Source organism: Benincasa hispida, chromosome 2, assembly GCF_027475165.1.
Source record: "Benincasa hispida cultivar pf3 chromosome 2, pf3_genome.v1.1, whole genome shotgun sequence".
Classification (NCBI taxonomy): domain Eukaryota; kingdom Viridiplantae; phylum Streptophyta; class Magnoliopsida; order Cucurbitales; family Cucurbitaceae; genus Benincasa; species Benincasa hispida.
Window position 1 is genome coordinate 50,764,450 of NC_143479.1, and position 21,105 is coordinate 50,785,554.

General features: G+C 28.8%; 1 protein-coding gene across 1 annotated transcript; it reads left to right on the top strand.

Moving 5' to 3' along the window:
• Positions 1–10,904: 10,904 nt before the first annotated feature.
• LOC120072355 (cyanogenic beta-glucosidase-like) lies at positions 10,905–20,607 on the top strand. The gene is made up of 13 exons (XM_039024837.2): positions 10,905–11,104; positions 11,434–11,497; positions 12,319–12,377; positions 12,919–12,994; positions 13,662–13,739; positions 14,201–14,288; positions 15,295–15,550; positions 16,443–16,558; positions 17,474–17,691; positions 18,768–18,784; positions 19,122–19,227; positions 19,334–19,439; positions 20,290–20,607. Exons 1-13 carry the CDS (start codon positions 10,946–10,948, stop codon positions 20,456–20,458), a joined length of 1,512 nt encoding a protein of 503 aa, XP_038880765.2. The 5' UTR covers positions 10,905–10,945; the 3' UTR covers positions 20,459–20,607.
• The last annotated feature ends 498 nt before the right edge of the window (positions 20,608–21,105 follow it).

Consider the following 21,105-nt stretch of genomic DNA (forward strand, 5'->3'; position numbering starts at 1 on the left):
TGTACTTAAATTTTATAATGCTTGTTGATTGACATTTGATGACTATTGGTGTAAATTGGAATTTTAATATATTAATAGTTGATGTATTCACAACAATGATACTAGCTAGTTAGACAATTTTCTTAATGATATACTGCTAATACACACTAATAATATATTGAGAATATATTTTAATGTATATTAACATATTGTTGATATATCAATGATATACTTGGAATGAATGAAGCCCGTAATGGCAAAACACAATATAAAAAAATTAAGTTCGTAGCCCAACAATTACAAGTTTGAATAAATGAAAAAAATTAATAAGTTCATCTCAGTTGAAACAATCGAAGGTCCAAACAACCATACACTTTTAAAATGTATGATTGTTGTTAGATATACATATATTTTATATTCTTGCTCATTGATATTTAATAGTGTGTTGATTGACTAGAGATTTAACATGTTTGCTAACTGATTGTACTTGTCGAAAAATTTATATATTGTTTATTGATGTCTTTTCTTTTTATTGAGTTTAATAATGATAGAGATGAGGGATTGAACCTCTCACCTCTAGGATGGAAACTCATTTTAGTTAGCGGATTGATGTCTAATAGATTAACATCATACCGTAAAATTTTGATATACTAAAGGAATTGATAGGTTAGAAAATTAAAGAGGGGAAAAGATTTAAAAACTAAAACTTGCTTGCGAAAAAATAGATATGTTAGGAAAAAACAATAAAGAATTCAATATTAGAAGTTTATGTATATACTATTGCTCTTTTAGAAAATATGAAAAAATGCCAACGACTTTGAAAACGTGCTTATCATGCTACCCAAAGAGAGGAACTTGAGTTAAAAATCTAATATATTTTTGCCATAGACGCAAAATTCCAAAGTTGGAGCCATAGTTGCAAATACACAAATATATTTTGCTACCTGATGCAATTTTTCTTATTATTATTAGGCTAAATTATAGAAAATACTCTTAAACTTTGTACTTCGTTTAAAAAATATTTTAAGATTTCAAAATTTTCATTAACACCCTTGAATTTTTAAAAAGAGTTCAAAAATATATTTACCGGTAGTATTTATAAAGGAGAGTTAGTTTTTTTAATTTTTATTTAAAAAATACTCTTGAAGTTTGAAGAGGTTCATTGGTACTCTTTTTTTAAAATAAAGATTAAAGAGATTCAAACAAATAATTTTACAGTCGTTAATACATACATATGTCAATTCAGTTATGTTGTTTTTGGCTTCCATTGATACCACAAAACTAAGAAAAGATCATAAATACCTTACAGTTGGTATACATATATAAATCGTTACCTCTTTTAAAAATTAATTGAACTTTCAAAAATTGGATTAATATCATTAATTTTTCTACAACTAAGTTTAAATAATATTCTTTTGTTAGTGAATGGACATAATTATTTATTTCCATTTCATTCCCCCACTTCTTTAATGCTCCTTCCCCTAATCCTTTTTGTCATTCCTCAAACTCTAAAACTTTTCTCTATTCATTGTTTTCTCCCTCTTTTAAATATCAAAACTTTATATAAATATGTGAAAATCTCTCCTTTCACATGTCAAAACATAAATATAAAACTCTCAAAACTTAAGCAATTAATTTATTTAATGTTATCTTGAATTAGGAAAGAACTAATTTGAAAATAGTTTAAATAAAATACTCTTTTTTTTTTCATGTCAATATTTTATAAGTTATGACCCGAACTCTTATTAATATGTGTCTTTTTTTTTTTTATTAAATCTAAACATATTAAGTCACATTCAACTACTAACATACAAGACCTTATTAAAATATTTATGTCCTAAGATTCCATTGAGGTCCTATTATTAATCTCTTTTTCTTGCTATTAGTCTATATGCTTTTATTGAAGGGAGTACTTTTAGCGATTGGAAAAATAATTTTTTTTCATTTTTTTAAGTGTTAACGATATGAATGTAACTTTTGAAAGTTCAATGGTGTTTCTAAAATGAAGTGTTAACAATTTTCTATTCATATATAATAATAACTGTAATTTTTAATTTTTTTTTTTAAGTTTAAGAGCAAATTTAATTTTAAAAGTTCAAAGAAATTTTTGGAAAAAGATTAAAGATTTTCGTTAAAAATTAATTGTTAATGTATTTTTAAATATTTTTAAAGTTCAAGGTATTAACAAAATTTTTGAAAGTTGATGAATATTTTTTTAAAAAAATAATAAAAAGTCCATGAGAAAAATTCTTATAATTGAGCCTATTATTATTTGGATGTCATATCATAACTTGAGATCTGTTTTCTTATTTTTCTCAATTATGACGTACCCAATTTTGTTTGTATTGAAAAAATATGGCAATTAATAACGTCATGAGGTTCGAACCTCTCCCTTTGACTATTACCATGTTAGTAACTTTATTTTGTAGTACTAAAATGCGTTTGCGTGGCTTTTACAATGAACTAAACAAAAGAATTAACTTTGTATATATAATACTTTTGTTTAGTTAACTCTTAAAAGTAATTTTTTTTGCCAATTAATTTGTGAATATAAGATTTAGTAGATAAAATACTAATTACCGACAACACGTGTTTCACTTCTGTTGGACTTGATAAGAGAAATATGGGTTGGAATAACAGACTGCACTTGATCTTTGGGCTTGACAAAACTCAGGCCCTATACGAATACCGGATACCACCTTGCTTATTCACACAAATACAAAACAATGTGCTGAAAGCACAATTCATATGATGAGAGATCTCGACCTTACACTTTTATGGCTGAGATTAGAATTTGGCACTTCTGCTGATTGTAGACTTCGAATGTCTAAACTTTTCTTTTCATTGTTGCAGAGAAAAAAGAGAGAACCGGAGGAATGCTGCCAGAAATCGCAGGGGCGATGAGACTTCGATCGTCTATGCAAAGGGATATAAAGGTGGAGGTCATCTAGACGATAAGGGAAGAGTCGTCTAGATGATGAAGGCTTTACTAAAGATCGTCTAGACGATGGGGTTCAAGACGATGGTTGTCTACATGATAGGGGTGCCGAAATAAACGATCGTTGGCTAAAAGCTACACGATCGATGGATCAAAGGTACACGATAGAACAAGATGATCGGGAAGAATATGAACACGATGGTTTTACGTGGTTCGGCCAAGGATAGCCTACGTTCACGAAGAAGCTGACAAGAGTTTTATTAGGGAATATTACAAGATTGCTACAAGATAAGTCTCAAGCTTCTTGATCACTTTGTACAATTTTTCTCTCTCATACTTTACAATTAGTTACATAGTGTTGAATGTAACAGATTTATAACTACTTTGAAGTTATTTTCACCTTTCTATATAACAATCTCCACCTTGAAATAAACTTCATGTTTTCTTCAGCTTCTCTGATCTGACTGTCTTCTTCTTTAACCTTTGTCCCTCAGCTCAAACCCTATAATATCAAGGTACTTCTGAAGTTTGAGCTGAGTGACTGTCTTTGTCAACATGTCGGAGGCATTCTTTGAGGTATGTACTATCAGAACTTCAATCTGTTTTGCTTCTATCTGCTGTCGAATTAAATGATATTTAACATCTATATGTTTAGTTATGTTATGGTATTGAGGATGCTTAGATAAACGTATTGTACTCTGTTTGTCATAAAATATTTTCAGTGTATTCTGTTTAATTCCGAAGTCACATAGGAGACCCTTTAGCCATAGGCCTTCCTTTACTGCCTCTGAAAGGGCAATAAACTCTGCTTCAGTAGTAGAAAGGGCTACTACTGATTGTAAAGTAGCCTTCCATTTTAGGACACACCTTCCAAATAGGAAGATATACCTTGATAATGACCTCCTCTTGTCTAGATCTCCAACATAATCTGAGTCAACATACCCAATCAACTCTGGTTCACTATCTGGAAGCTGTTGGTACATTGGTTTAGTATTAGAAGTACCTTAAGATACCTCATTATCCACTTTTTTGCCTCCAAGTGCCTCTTACCCAGATTAGCCATGTATCTACCTACCAGGCTAGTAGCATAGGCAATCTCAGGTCTTGTAGACACTATTAGATACATTAAACTTCCCACAGCTTGGGAATAGGGGATTGTTGACATTATCTGCTGATGTTCAATATCTGATTCTCTGGGTGAATTTTCTACTGAGAGTTTGAAATGGTTAGCAATAAGAGTAGTCACTGCTTTACCCTCTATCATTTGATACTTCTAAACAATTTACTGCAATATTGTGACTGATCAATGCTTAGAATATTAGTTTTTTTGTTTCTAATAATGTCAATGCCTAGTATTCTTGTTGTATTTCCCATGTCTTTCATTTCGAACTCTGATTTGAGTAAATCTTTTACTTTATTCAGTTCTTTCATAGTTGTTCCTGATAAAAGCATGTCATCCACATATAGTAACAAGTAGATAGGATGAGCGTATGATTCTGTATTTATGTAAACACAACTGTCATAGAAGCTTTTATAAAAACCATTCTTTTGTACAAATCACTAAACCTTATGTTCCAGCATCTAGGGGACTATTTGAGGCCATAGAGAGACTTTTTAAGTAGGCATATATAGTATTCCTTCCCTCTGACCTCATACCCCTTTGGTTGGCTCATATAGATAACTTCCTCTAGGAAGCCATATCAACAAGTTGTTTTAACATCTAGTTGCTCCAGTTCTAGGTTATTTTAAGCCATAATAGATAACAATAATCTGATAGAAGTCTGCTTGACCACTGGAGAAAAAATCTCATTAAAATCAACACCTAGCCTCTGTGTAAAATCCTTAGCAACAAGCCTAGTTTTAAATCTAGGTCCTTGATCATTAGGGAAACTCTCCTTCAACTTGTACACCCATTTCGATGCAATTGACTTGCATCCTTTTGGCAAAGGTGTCATCTCCTATGTGTTGTTTCTCACTAATGAATCAATCTTTTCACTCATAGCTTCTATCCACATCTTAGCTTTAGAACAACTCACTGCTTCTTCAAAGGTTGAGGGTTCCGAATCATTAGATAAATCAGAAGCATTCAAAGCTAAGTAGTCTTCATACCTTGTAGGTGGCATAATGTTTCTTCTCTACCTATCTTTAGCTAGGTTGTACCCTCTCAAGTCTGGTTCTTCTTGCTCGGGATCAATAGTAGCATCTTCTACTTCTTCTTCTAGATGAGGTAGTTGATCAAAAAATGATTCAGAGCTTGAAGGATCAGAAGTAAGGATTAGAATTTGCTCTACCTCAATTTTATCATTCTTCACTTGAGGTACTGAAACATTTGGATTAGATCTCTACATATACATTTCATCTTCTTTGAAAACAATATTTCTGCTGGTGATGCATCTCTTCTCAGTAGGGTGCCACATTCTAAACCCCTTAACTCCTTCTGTGAAGCCCAAAAACATACACTTCACAACTCTGGCAGCTAATTTCCCTTTACTATGATGAACAAAACCAATGCAACCAAACACCCTTAGATTATTCAGGTTAGGAGACTGTTTGGTCCATCTTTCTTTAGGGGTTAGAAGGTTAAGAGATGCATGAGGGCATCTATTCAGTATATAGACAGTGTATGAGGTTGCCTCTACCCAAAATTTCTCAGGAAGTATAGCATCAGACAATAGGCTTCTTACTCTCTCCATTATTGTTCTGTTTAACCTCTCTGCCACCCCATTTTGTTGAGGTGTATACCTAACTATCTTGTGTCTAGTTATACCATGTTGTCTATAAAAAACATTAAACTCCTCTACACAGTACTCAAGCCCATTATCAGTTCTTAGACATTTAATTTGACAGTCAGACAATTTATCAACCATGATCTTCCATTCTTAAAATTTTTCAAAAACTAAATCCTTAGATTTAAGGAAATAGATCCAACATTTTCTTGAATAGTCATCAACAAAGGTTAAGAAATACCTGGCTCCACTTAAGGACTGAAAAGGTGAAGAACCCCATAGGTCCGAATGCACATAGTCAATGATGGCCTTGTTTGTGTGCTAAACCTTCACAAAACTCTGCCTTGTAGCCTTTCCTATCACACAATGTTCACAAAAGGATAGACTCTGATAAACTCCCTTAGATAGAATTCCATGGTTGGAAAGAGCTTGTAGACCTTTGGCACTAATGCGTGAGAGTTTTTTGTGCCATAGATCTCCTTCAAATAGGTTGCATCTGAATCACAATCAAAGCTGAGTGAACTTTATGAACTCCTTGAACAACATACACTCCATTAATCTTCACCCCTCTAAGGATAGGCTTACTGTTCTTTAAAACTTCACAGTAACCTTCCTTGCCTCTGTATTCACAGCCAATAGAATCAAGCATGCCTAGTGAAATTAAATTTCTCTTCAGCTTAAGCACATGTCTGACATTTTTCAATAGCTTGACTATTCCATCTTCTAGGCTTTAGTGAGACTGAGCCAATCCCAACCACTGGACATGAGTTATTGTTTCCCATGTAGACAGATCCTCCATCCCACTCTCTGTAAGTACTAAACCAGTCTTTATGAGGTGTCATGTGGAAAGAACACCCTGAATCTAGAACCCAATCTAGGTTCTTATTAGCTTCTTCTTCTGCCTTACAATTGGAGGTAGCCAAAGTATCAGAATAGAAGTAAAAGTCCTCACAAATTGAGGCTTCACCTGACTGATTAGGTTGGACTTTGGGTTGTGGTTGTGATTTCTTGTTTTTCTGCTCATTCTTCCACTTCAAAGTTTTGCAATATTTGATTAAATGTCCAAGTTTTTTACAATACTTGCATCTAACCTTGGACTTCTCTTTCCCTTCTTCATTTGAGTTCTATTTTCCTTTTTCCTTATTGTTTTGTTTTGAATTACCCTTTACAAATAAGCCCTTTGCACTAGGCTTGTCTTCCTTGCTAGTAATCAACTCCATTTCTCTGATTTTGAGAGCAGAAATTATGATGTCAGTAGTTAGGGAATCTCTCCCATATTTTAGGGCAGTCTTCACATCTTTATAGGAATCCGACAATGAGTTGAAAGGCATAAAAGCTTCATTATCTACCCTAATCTCTTCTCCTTGAGTCTTGAATTCTGTAGTTATCCTCTTGAATAATCTAAATTCTCTATTAAGGATTTAGAAGCACTCATCTTGAAGGTAAAGAACCTTTCCCTTAGGAAAAGTTTGTTGGGCAAATTTTTAGTCTCATATAGCTCATTCAACTTGCTCTACATCTTAAAAGTTGTCTCTTGACCAATCACTTGCCTTAGGACACTGTAAGACAAGTTTAAAACCCGTGTTCCGTGAGCAATTAGCTCCATGTTTTCTTTTTCTTCTTCTGTTGCAGTGCTCGGTAGCTTGGCTGGATCTTTTAAGGACTTATAAGTCATTTTTTGTCCCAAGATAGCCTTGATTTTGGCTTTCCACAAACCAAAATTGCCTTTCCCATCAAATTTCTCAATGTCATACCTTGCTACTGCCATATCTGTTCAAATTTCAACTAAAAGGCTCCAAGATTTTGCTTCTTTTTGAATCTTGACTAATCTTGAAGCTTTCTTGCAGGCTCTAATACCACTTGTTGGGCTTGATAAGAGAAATATGGGCTGGAATAATAGACTGTACTTGATTTTTGGGCTTGACAAAACTCAGGCCCTATACGAATACCGGATACCACCTTGCTTATTCACACAAACACAAAACAATATGCTGAAAGCATAATCCGTGTGATGAGAGATCTCTACCTTACACTTTGATGGTTGAGATTAGAATTTGGCACTTTTGTTGATTGTAGACTTCAAATGTCTAAACTTTTCTTTTCATTGTTGCAAAGAAAATAGAGAGAAAAGAAAAGAGAGAACCAGAGGAATGTGCCAGAAATCGCAGGGGCGATGAGGCTTTGGTAGTCTAGGCGAAGGGATGTAAAGCTGGAGGTCGTCTAAGCAAAGGGATGTAAAGTTGGAGGTCGTCTAGACAATAAGGGAAGAGTCGTTTAGACGATGAAGACTTTACTGAAGATCATCTAGACGATGGGGTTCAAGACGATGGTTGTCTACATGATAGAGGTGCCGAAGTAAACGATCATTGGCTAAAAGCTGCACGATCGGTGGATCAAAGGTACACGATAGAACAAGACGATCGGGAAGAAGATGAACATGATGGTTTTACGTGGTTCGGCCAAGTATAGCCTACATCCACGGAGAAGCTGATAGGAGTTTTATTAGGAAATATTACAAGATTACTACAAGATAAGTCTCAAGCTTCTTGATCACTCTGTACAATTTTTCTCTCTCATACTTTACAATTAGTTACACAGTGTATTTAAAGGTAGCTTGAATGTAACAGATTTGTAATTACTTTGAAGTTATTTTCACATTTTTGTATAACAACTTCATATGTCAAAAATATTATCAACTCATTTTAAAATATATATTAACACATTAAATTGTTTTAAAGCATATATTATAAGCTAAATTATAAAGAATGTCCTTAAACATAATATACTTGATCTTTCAATAATACCTAGAATTTTAAATATTATACTAATATCCTTAAGTTATATATATATAAAAAAGAGTTCAAAAAATGAAAAAGATATACATAAAACTCCTAATTTCTTCCTCATTTGTAAAATATCCACCAATTTTCAAAAGTTTCATTAATACTCATAATCTCAAAAAAAAAAAAAAAAAAAAAAAAAAAAAAACTTTTAGATGGAAATCGTTTATTTTCAACTCATCTCACCTCCTCTCTCTCTTGTTTGCTTGAGTTTTCAAAAGGTGCATTAATATACCCTTAACCTCTACAAAAAAGTTAAAAAAAGTACTTTTAAATGGAAATCCTTTATTTACACCACAACTCACCTTCTTTTTCTATTTTCTTTCTCTGTCCTTTGCTTCAATCTATGGCCCCAACAATGCACTCGTTTTCTCCCCCACTTTAATATCCCTTAATATTGTACTTTAATTCTCTATTCTCTAAAACTACCAAAAAAATAGGGAAGAGCTAGCTCTTTCTTTTCTTTTTTTTTTTTTTTTAACATATATAACAAAACATAGAAATAATAAATTTGAACACCCAACAAGTCAATTCCTTTGAATTTATATTGAGTTTGGGAAAGAACTAATATGAAACCATGCATATCCAATTTATACATAAATTTTTTCAACAACCAAACAAGACGAAAACTTCAAATTAAAGTACCAAATTCTACATAACCTCACAAAATCCTCAAAATCAAAATCTCTCCTCAAATTTTAGCAAAATGATGAATCACCAAATGCACAACGATGACAAGGATGACAACAACGACAACGACGACAATGATGATAGGAAAAGAAAAAAGAACACCATCCTTGAGTCATTCAGAAACATTCTAAAAAATCACAATAAATGGACTAATTTAAATTGAATTATCTAATTTTTCATCTCTCTATCAAGTTGGTAATGCTCATATTTTTTTCCGGCCCACTTATCCTCGGAATTAGGACACAAGTTCTCAATGTGTCTCTCATTATGCGTGGATTTGAACTCTAACATATTAATTCTAACTCAACTAGTAATATACAACAAGGTATATTGAAGGAAGTAAAAGAGGAAAAATAAAGAGACAAATAGGCAAGTATTAGGTCATAGATTGAATTCTATAAGATAGAAAGAGTAAATGAAAGAGGGAAGTGATGAGGCCTAAATAAATGGGTTTTCATCCATATACAAATGGTAAATACATTTTAATTTTTTTTTTTTATTTATGATGCAACTTTTAAAAGTTCAGAAATATTATTGACATGAGGTACAAAGTACAGTGATGGTATAGAGAACTCGATTTTTTTTCCAACTCTTTTTGAAGTCTAAAGATATTATAGGATGTTATTTTCATATTTAAATATTTAATGATATTATATTAAAGCGAATTTCAAAATTCAAGAATACTTTTTATAAGTCAGTGAATATTATAAAGGAAATACCCCCATGAAATATTAAGTGAATATATAAAGTAAATAAAAAAAGTTCCATATCTAGATTCAGAAAAAATATATATATTAATAATGAAATTAAAACATAAACAATTGTCTCCAAAAACGGAATATTCGACCATTGAGTGATGGGACTAACATAGACATGGGTTTGTTTTGGAAAAACTTTGCGACTGTTTAAAAAGTATTTTAAGTGTGAAATAATATTTTAAAAAGTCATTTAGGGCTTTAACCAAATTGAATATTGGTCACAAATCCAACATTTTCTTTAAAGAAAAATCCAACATTCTAATATTACAACACAATTCCATTTCATCCCTAAATAGAGATACAAATCTTTTTCTTGCCCGAGGACGCAATCAAAAATGTTTCTCTTCTGTATAATTCTAATACTGATGAATGTGTAACATTCCACGTAGACATCACTAGATTATTTTCTTTTTAATTTTGGTAGACGGAAATACCATAAAAACTTATTTCGAAAGATGGGTAGACCAGGTCATTTCTCGAAAACAATAGTGTAGGATGGACACTCCATCATCTTTCTTTGACTGAGTGAATTTTGTTCCTACTGATCAATACACGACTTTTTAAGATCAGTTTGAAATTACTTTTTAAGTCCTTAAAAAGTATTTATGGTTTTTTTTTCCTTAAGTGGAATTGGCTTGTTTCATGTAATTTCTTCTTTTTCTAAGTATTTAGAAAGTCTTCATTCACTTGTTAGTTCTCAAAAAAATGCCAGAAAACAATTAGCCACACCATATAGAGTTACTCCAAGCTAAATTGTATCTAACTATAGAGTTTTTATGATTATCTCACACTAAAAAAAAAAAAGTAAACTTATTAGTATAGATAACAACTTTCCATTATGTTCGTTGTAATTAAGGGAAGTTTCCTAATGTACCCCTCCTATACTCGGTGCACATGTGAAAGAGGGAGGGTGTTAGTCAATAGTTGTGTAAACATTTTGTCTATATAAAGGAGGCTAATGACGAAGGGAATTCTCACCAGCGACAAAAAAAGACCTAACAAGATCCATTGGCAATGTCTTTTAGAGATGACAATATCATTGTTTTCTTTCTTAGCTTTGTATTTCTTCTTCTACTTCTAGTAGGAGCACAGGAGGAGAATGTGTTTAACATAATCAAAAGAAGTGATTTCCCCAAAGACTTTCATTTTGGTGCATCTTCTTCAGCTTACCAGGTTAAGAAAATTTGGTTAACTTTCATTTTTTCCAAGTATGGGATTCATGCCATGTTCGAGAGTGATTTCAATATTTGTTATTTTCAAAATCACTCGAAAAATATTTTTAATCATTCAAGATTAATTTCAATAATATGAAAAATATGATTACTAGTGTAAAATTAAACATTAAATTGATATGGAGTGATTAAAGTTGTGTCTCGGAGTGATTTTAAATATTAAAAAGATAATTTCAATCATTTCAAAATCACTCTCGAATATGCACTCAAACAACCAATATTATTAGATTTCACTTCTTTTTTGTTGATTGGTTTTGTGTTTTGTTTCAGTATGAAGGTGGTGTTTCCTCAAAAGGAAAAAGTACTTGGGATACCTTCACTCACTTATACCCAGGTCTCACTTATGCTAATTTTGCTAACTTACTTTTAGAACCAAACACTTTTTATATCATCTCTCTTATTGGTTCTATAATTATACTTAAATAAACAATATCAAGTTTCATCTCAAAACTTAATTGACAACAAACTAAAGTAAAGAAGAAATTAATAATGGGTTCGTATAAATATTAGATGTTAAAATATAATTATATTTAAGTAAACATGTTTTCTAACACTATTTTTTTTTTAGCTTTCAAAATTCTGGCGAATAAAAGTTTTCAAAATTTGGCTTGATTTTTTAAAACTTTAGTGGAAAATGAATGATAAAATATAGATATTTACGGATATGAATAGTGTTTATACGTCTTAATTGTCAAAAATAAAAAGTCAAATGATTACCAAATAAAATTTAAATAAAACCGTTTAAATATTAGGGTCTATTAAAAAATGAGAGAATTTGAAGGGGAGAAAACTATATTTTAAGGATATATGTTGTCGCCTTTAATTATGAATGCTATAATTTAGTTTAATATACTAAACTCAATAACAAAGAAACTATATAATCGTTGCTAAGTAAGTTCATTCTTAGTCATATTATACTTCTTAATTTTTCTTTTTATTATTATTTTCGTAAAGGCTTAATGGATATTTTAACACTACTTGGAAAATAACATAAACAACAAAGAGAAAGTAACCTTGTGATACATTAATTTATTATTTTTTTATAAGGTTGTTTTCTTAATAAATTTTCAATTAATCAAGTAGTACCATAATTAAAATATTATCATCATTATGATTATCCAAGAGTAAAGTAATGAAGTATTTATGAATTTGTAGACAAAATTGCCGATCGTAGCAATGGAGATATTGCTCTTGATTCGTACCATCGATACAAGGTGTGTGAAATTCCTACAATAATAGGAAGGAAAATTAGTGATTATATGTATGTATGTATACGTATATATGTTTATATATATATATATGTATGTATATAGGTAAGCATAATTAAGGGAAGAATGCCTTTTCGTACGTTTCCTAGGTTATGAATCTAGTTTGCATTCGGTTTCTAGGTTTTCAAAATATTAAACTTTTACTCCTTAATTATTTGGTTTGATTTCAATCTAGTCTTTAAAAGTTTTGAAATGTGATAATTTTTCTCTTGATAATTTTTAGTTTTGTTTCAATTTGATTCATCGGTTTCAAGATATATACTTTTAACCTTGATTTTTCACTAAATATTAATTTTCAGTTATTATTTTTCTTATTATATTTAAATCTATCGTTATATTCTATTTGTTACTTTCCAATAGATCTCAAATCATGTAAATAATGTTCATTTAATCTTAAATCTCTGGTTGACTCAAAACTCATTGATAAAGGTAAATTTAATATTTAAGTTATTTAATTTTTGACTCATATTATTTATTTATTGTGTAGGAGGATCTTTCCATTATGGAACAGACAGGTTTTAATGCTTATCGTTTCTCAATTGCTTGGAGCAGAATATTGCCAAGTAAGAGATTAGTAAATCATAAACTTGAATAAGCTAAGTAACATTTTTATAAATTACAAAATATAAAAGAAGTTTTTATGAAACATAATCCATGTCATTTTTAGTAGTTTTCTTTTGATGGATACTAGATTCAAAAGTGCAAACTCAAGATTCACATCTCATAAATTAATAAAGCAGTTAGGTATTTTTCAAATCTTTTTTAAAAGAGTAATTTTTTTTTAATTTGATAAAACTACTGAAAATATTTTTATGTCTATCACAGTCTATCACATAGCTAGTAACATTTTACTATATTTGTAAATAAGTTGACTTGTTTTTCTTTATTTGAAAATAATCATTTTATACAATAGAAAAAAATGGGAAGATTCGAACTACAAACCTATTGATTGCTACTAACTTGTCCTAGTTAAACAATATTCGTTTAGACTAAAAAAAATTAGATTTTAGTTTTCTATTAATTTTTTTATATCTAAAATTATATATTAAAAGAGTAGCTACCTTTAGTAATTCTATTTTTATTTGTTTCACATGTTTACTTGTTTTAGAAAGTTAATAATATTTTCTAAAAAAGCAAGAGATTTACATTAATTTTTTTATTATTATTATTATCTATAAATTTTACTTTTTTTAAATTTGTAACACGTTTTTGGTTTCTGAATTAATGCAGAAGGAAGCCTCAAGGGAGGTATAAACCAGGAAGGCATTGATTACTACAACAGTCTCATCAATGCAACTCTTGCAAAAGGTTGGTATTATTGTAATTTTAATTAATTAATATTCATTATTTAATACCATTTTATTATTTTTCTTAATATTGACATATCATACAAACTCAAGATATGCCAATATGTATTAAATATTTTTAAAATTTCCGTACATGAAAAAAAAATGTCAATAAATAATAAAAACACAATGAGAGAAATATTGATAGACTTCTACTATCAAGTGAAAGATTTCTATCAATTTCTATCACTGATAGACTTCTATCAACGTATCAATCCCTATCAAAGAAGATTAAAATTTTGCTATTTTGTGTAAATAATTTCTCTTATTTTTCTATTTTTTAAGAATATCTTAAATATTTTTGGTATAATTTTTTGAAATTTATGATAAATGAAGAGATTGACATTTTTTTAAAAAAAAAATTTGGAGAATCTTTTTCTTTCTTGGTTTTGCGTCTTATATCCTTTTGATTTTATGTTATAGGCCTCCAACCTTACGTTACACTTTTCCATTGGGATGTTCCTCAAGCTCTAGAAGATGAATACAAAGGCTTCTTGGATCGTCGAATTGTGTAAGTAAAAGGAAATAATAATCATAATAAATAAACAAAAAATCAATAAATAACAATTATATATTTCAACTTGGATTTTCCATAGTAAATTTAGTGTTAAAAAAACTTTTTGTCCCTAAATTTTCATAAAAGTAACAATTTAGTTCTTAAACTTCTGTTTGTAATAATTTAGTCCATATATTTTCAATTTTGTAACAACTTAGTATATATACTTCCAATTTTATAACAATTTAGTCCTTAAGCTTTAGTACGTAAAAATTTAGTCTCTACACTTTCAATTCTTGTAACAATCTAGTTCCCAACGTTAAAAAAAAATGTCAATTTTAATTATTTTATGATGTAGACTTCGCATTTTATAAAAATATTGAGTCGCTAATTAGTTTATCGGTTTATTTATACAAAAAAACTCATTAAATGTCAACGCTAATTTTTACAATAGGGATCAAATTATAATAAGTTTTAAAATCTAAGAACTAAATTGTTATATAATAAAGTTTATGGATTAAAATGTTACAAAATTGAAAGTTTAGAGACTAAATCATTATAAACTAAAGTTTAGGGACTGAATTGTTACTTTTATAAAAATTTATCAACTAAAAGTTATTTTATTGTTTAAAGATGGAATTATTTATTTTGTTTACTCGAAAGTTTATAATATGAGAAAAAAAAAGAAAAAAATATTAGAGGTATTAAGTTGAATGAACTTATAAATTGGTACAACACTTTTTATGTTTAGTTTTATATTTATGTAGAAAAACAATGTTGCTGTATATTAGTAATAGAAAGATGGGTTGAAAAAACAATCTAAAATCTTCGAAAATATTCAAAAATAAAATTTATATAAACATCTTTTTGCAGCAACTTTGCTTGACTTTAAAATTTCATCGTGATGAAGTAAATATAAAAGTTACAACCTCGTTGAGATATTTTTGTCCATCTCCTGATTATACCTCCTCTAATATTTTCATTAAAGAAAAAAAATGATCATTTTATAAATTAATTGCAGGAATGATTTTGAGGATTATGTCGACCTTTGCTTTAAACACTTTGGCGATAGAGTTAAGCATTGGATCACTTTGAATGAACCGAATTTATTTGCTCAAAACGGTTATGGGATAGGAACATTTGCACCAGGAAGATGTTCAAGTTGGGTACTCAATAATTGTTGCGACGGGAATTCTTCAACTGAACCATATATAGTTAGTCACCATGAAATTCTTGCTCATGCTCATGCTGTCAAACTCTACCGAATGAAATATCAGGTTTTTAATTTCTCAAACTACAATAATATACATTACTTCGGCTTCTAGGTTAATGAATATCTCCAATTTAATATAATTTTTTTTAGAAATATCATTTAATATAGAGTTGTTTTTAAATATAAGAAAATAGACCAAAATATTCATGAATACAGCAAAATTTTCATTGTCTATTTGTGATAACTACGATAGACTATTATCTTTGTTTATTTTTTTACAGATCACGATAGACTCAATAGACTACAATAGATAGTAATCTATCGCCGTCTATCACGATACCGCATATAAACTACGAAATTTTGCCACATTTATAAATATTTTCAGTTGTTTTGTTATTTAAAATAATTTTTCGTAATTAATATACTTAAAGATTTGGAAGTAATTTTAAAATTACATCATGTTCAAAATTATCCTAAAATATGATTTTAAACATTCATGTAATGAAAATCACTAAGGTATACATTTCCATTCGATTCAATTTGTCTTCAATATTTATACACCCAAACCGAACAACAAATATGAAGTTCAATCGGTTTTCTATTCTCTATTTAATATAAATTATTTGGTTTGGTTTTGAATTCTTTATAATTTTAAATTGAATCGAATCGATGCTTTAGTGGAAATCGAGTTTTCGATTTTGTCAATTATTTCGGTGTAATCGGGTTTACTGTTCAACCCTAAAAAAATCATGTATAAAAGTGTAAAATCAAAACAAAATTTTAAACTATTAAATACATGTTTGGAATAATTATGATAAAAGTGATTTCAACCGTTTCAAACGCTCCCAAAACATGTTTTTACAACATCTACTAGGGTCTCTTGCTTCCCCAATTATGTTAATCACAATTAATTCTTTCACATATATATTTTCAAACATTACACATTGAATTTGCAGAAAATACAAAAGGGTATAATTGGCATAACAGTACTAGAAAATTGGTACGAACCATATTCAGAATCTGCCGCAGACAAAGAAGCTGCAAAACGAGCTACTGAGTTCTTTTCCGGTTGGTAAGTAAATTAAGGTCTCGTTTGAGATTGCGTTTACAAGTGTAAAAAGCAAGAATATTTTAACCGTTATTTGGAAAAACAAATTATTTATTAATATATCTATAATCGTTTTTAAATTTATTCTAACAACTAAATATTGATAGATACTAACTTTTAAACCTAGTTTTTTTAACAATATACCACCTTTAATTCCTTAAGAATTTACAAATCTCAAATTTATCGCTCCATATTAATATACTTTTTCACTTTTGATATGAATGCATCACTTTTCGATTCAAGGTGTAATGAGGGTGCTACGGATGTGTCAACCTAGTTGAAATATCCCGATGCACCTATCAATCCTACTTCCTCTAGTATATTGTTAAAAAAATATATCATTATACATTTTCACCTCATTCTCTCACGAAATTTTGAATCATTCAACTTTTCAAAAAATAACTTTTCTTAAACTTTTATCAAATTGAACAAAATTAGGTGGAGTTAAATCATATTGGTATTAAAAATAATTGAAATATTAACTATTTGGGGTCATTATGACTAAATCATACTAATTTAGTACTAATTTACCAAACACTATAGCTATAATAATTCCAAACTAGAATCTAATACTATTAAATAAATATGGGGTTTCATCTCCAAATCTATTGACAATGGAAGAAGTTGTCCATTTGGATTATATGTGTTTTGATATCAAACATGAAATTTATCTCAAAACCAATTTGAAAAGAGAGAAGTAACCCACGTATCTTATAAAGAGTGATTGGATTTCTCCATTTTTTTTCAACGTAACATCCTCAACAAATATATCTCAAAGTTTATAAATCAATAATTTTACTAGCATTTACATTAAAACTTACCTATATTTCAATCGTATCATTAATTCAATATGTAACCAAATTAAATTCATGCATATAGGTTCTACAATCCAATTGTCCATGGTGATTATCCAGAAAGTATGAGACTTCGTGTAAAAGATAGACTTCCAATATTCACAGAAGAAGAAAAGAATTTGATAAAAGGAAGCTTTGATTTTCTTGGACTCAACTATTACACAGCAGCATATGCCATAGATGATTCCAACACACATGTTCTATATCCTTCATACCTTACAGATTCTGGAGTAAATACTTCAAGTATGTACTTCTAAATTATATCATTTTCAAAATATCATACGCCTTTTCAATGATATTTGATTACATTTCATAATCTAAGCCTAAAATATTAGTACATATAACACAATATAAATGAATTTACAAATATAGTAAAATTTAGATTTAGCTCTCTATATCTATCGATCATAGACTTTATCGCTTGTAGGAGTCTATTAGCGATAGAATGTATCATTAATAAATTTTTCTATATTTGTAATTCTTAAAATATGTTGCTATACACTTAATTATTAACCCTAAAAGTGCTACCCAGTACAATTATCCAATAATAATATGGAACAGTTCAATTTATTAGGTCTGTTTGATAACTATTTGGACTCCATTCATTAGCTATTTAGTTATTGAAAATTAAGTCTATTTTCTCCTGATTTCTTATAATTTTTTTTACCTTCCTTAAATAAAAGTGTTTAATTCTAATTAGCGAAATTATAAAAAAAAAATAGAAACTATTTTGTTTAGTTTCAAAAATTGGCTTTGCGTTTGAAAACATTGGTAGAAAGTATATAATAAAGCAAGAAATTTAGATGTGGAAAAGAGGTGTTTGTAGTTAGGCTTGAGTTTTCAAAAATTAAATACAGAAAACCAAATGATTATCAAACTGAACTTTAAATATTTTTTTTTTTGAAATTTAATGTTATAAATACCACTTTTACCTAATTATTGATATCCTCCTTTTTGTTATCTATTTTTTAGACATATTTTTAAAAACACAATTTTGAAAAACTTATTTATACTAATTTGAAATTTAAGTTAAAAATTTAAATGTTTAGTTAGAAAAAGTTGAAAAACATGAATTACAAAAAATTGTAAAAAAAATAACATAAAGTAAAAAATCAAATAGTTATCATACAGAGTTAAATCCTCCGTAGTTTTGTTTATCTTTTATTTGTTAGTGAATTTAAGTCAATTCTTCAGAACCTTTTAAGTTGAATTATATTTAGGTTGGTTTTCTTGTTCAAGTTATGAAATAATCATTTGAAAATCTCTGATTAAAATTTTGTATAATGTGCTTGGCATTTGCTGCTGATTGATTCATGGAGTTTCACTGGGACCAAAGGTAACTAATTATGTAAATTTTCTTTAATATTTATTTGGGATTTTTGTTTCCTTATTTTAAATATAATCTTGTCATTTTTTAGGAAATTTTTATTGACAGAAAAAATATCAAACTATTTAAAAAATAGTAAAAAAAATAATAAATATTGATAGACTTCTATCAACGTCTACCAGTGATAGACTTCCATAAGTTACCGATAGACTTCTATCAATCTTTATTAACCTTTATAAAAAAAGATTAAATTTTTGCTAGTTTATGTAAATAGTATCACTTATTTTTCTATTTTTAAAAATCTTCTGTTATCTTATTTAATCCAACAATTTGTTAATTGTTACAGCTGAATGCATCATCTTGGCTTTCAGTTTATCCACCCGGACTGGAAAAATTGTTGGTAACCATGAAAAATAATTATAACAATCCAAATATCTGCATCACGGAAAATGGTATTGAAAAAAAAAAAAAAAAACCTCATTTTTCTTTACATATATCAAGAAAAAAATATCACCATAATTAATAATCTTATATATTAATCAAATTGTACATGTGCAGGATTCTTTGATTATGATGATCCTAATGTAGGTAAACTAATTTGTGATAAGAAGAGAACTCTTTACCATATAACACATCTCTATCATCTTCACCGAGCAATATTCACGTAAGTAAATAAATGGAATGTTCTCTTTTTTATTCACATTTACTCAATAGTAAAATATATTTTTTACGGCCCATTTTGATTGAATCTTTTGAGATATCAGTTATCCGTGTTTGAATAGGTAGCAAAAATTAGGATTTATTTGAACTGATTAGAGAAAAAATGTTTATTTTTTTAAAACCATTTTTATTTAATCTCTTTTAATAAAAATTATTTAAATTATATTTTGAGTAGTTGTCAAACGGTTCAATTACTTTTAAATACTTATTTTCACTTGATAATTAAATCAAACACATCTTTATTGTCCTTCGTAGTTTTATTTATTTAATTTGTAAATTTAATGTAAGAGAATGAATTTGGATGCAATCATAATTATTAATTACTTAAAACTAACATTGAAACTTAACTAATTTAATTTAGTTTTTTTAAATAATAATTAAATAAATAGAAATTAATTATAATATTAATAATAAAGAAGTAGATTACTAATAAGAATTTATATTAAATAGTTAACATATATAAAACATCAATTGTAAATTTGTTAGCTAAAATGCACTGAGGGCTGATTTGTATTAATTAATAAACCATTTTTATTTTTATAATTTATCTCCATATATAAAAATTCACATATATGTTAAAGTATATATAGTTCATCTATTTCTTATGTTGAAATCGAAGGTTCAAATATTCAGTAAAAAAAAAAAAAAATTATATACATAGAACATATGTTTGAAAATTCATTGGCGAAACACATTAAACAAACAATTAATCATTTGACTAAAAAAGTATTGTATGTATTTTATTTATCATAAATATTTTGATGTTACTATATAATACTTTTGCAATATTATAGGCATGGTGTACAGGTAAAGGGATATTTTGCATGGTCATTGTTGGACACTTTTGAATGGTCAGATGGATATACCAAACGCTTTGGTCTTGTCTACATTGATCGTTCGAACAACCTCAAGAGAATACCAAAAAAATCCCAAGAATGGTTCACTTATTTCCTCAAGAACTAAACAACTTCCCCAACAAGTTATTGTTATGATGATATATGTTATTGCAGCTTCTAGCACAAATAAGTAGAAAATAAATTGCAATTATCGTGCTACTTATTTCTATGTTTTCTGTTGTTTTTCAATAAATAATACGATCATCTTCTCTTGTATGACAACTTTTTCCTATTTTCTTAATGTTGATACCAATATTTGAATGAGACAAATATGTACCTAATCTTCTCAGGTAGCAATAACTGTTAATTTATAAGTTAGGAAAAATGCTACCTGCATGATAATTAAAGATCTACACGCCAATATCATACTTGCTATATTTAAGTTAGTAAGGAAAAGTATGTATCAAATATAGAAATTTTGGATGTGAGCCGACTTACTAATTTCCTTAGGGTATTCCGCTTCTATTTATAGGTTTACTTAACTTATCTTATAAACATTGCTAAGTCCATTGATTTTTCCGATGCGTGGTTTTCAACAACAAAATATACTATAACACAATTAAAACCATAGCATATCAATTGTGAAAATGACATACCCAGCAAATATAAAGTATATCGGCACTAATATACAACATATAACGTATATCGTACATTGGTTTTTCAAAATTAATTCTATAAACATCATTTCCATCTATTGGTTTTTATGTTTTGTTA

Coding starts and splice junctions, on each gene's coding strand:
- LOC120072355 (XM_039024837.2), top strand. CDS start 10,946: ATGTCTTTTAGAGATGACAATATCATTGTTTTCTTTCTTAGCTTTGTA. Junction 12,378..12,918: donor ATTCGTACCATCGATACAAG/GTGTGTGAAATT, acceptor TTTATTGTGTAG/GAGGATCTTTCCATTATGGA. Junction 13,740..14,200: donor CAATGCAACTCTTGCAAAAG/GTTGGTATTATT, acceptor TTTATGTTATAG/GCCTCCAACCTTACGTTACA.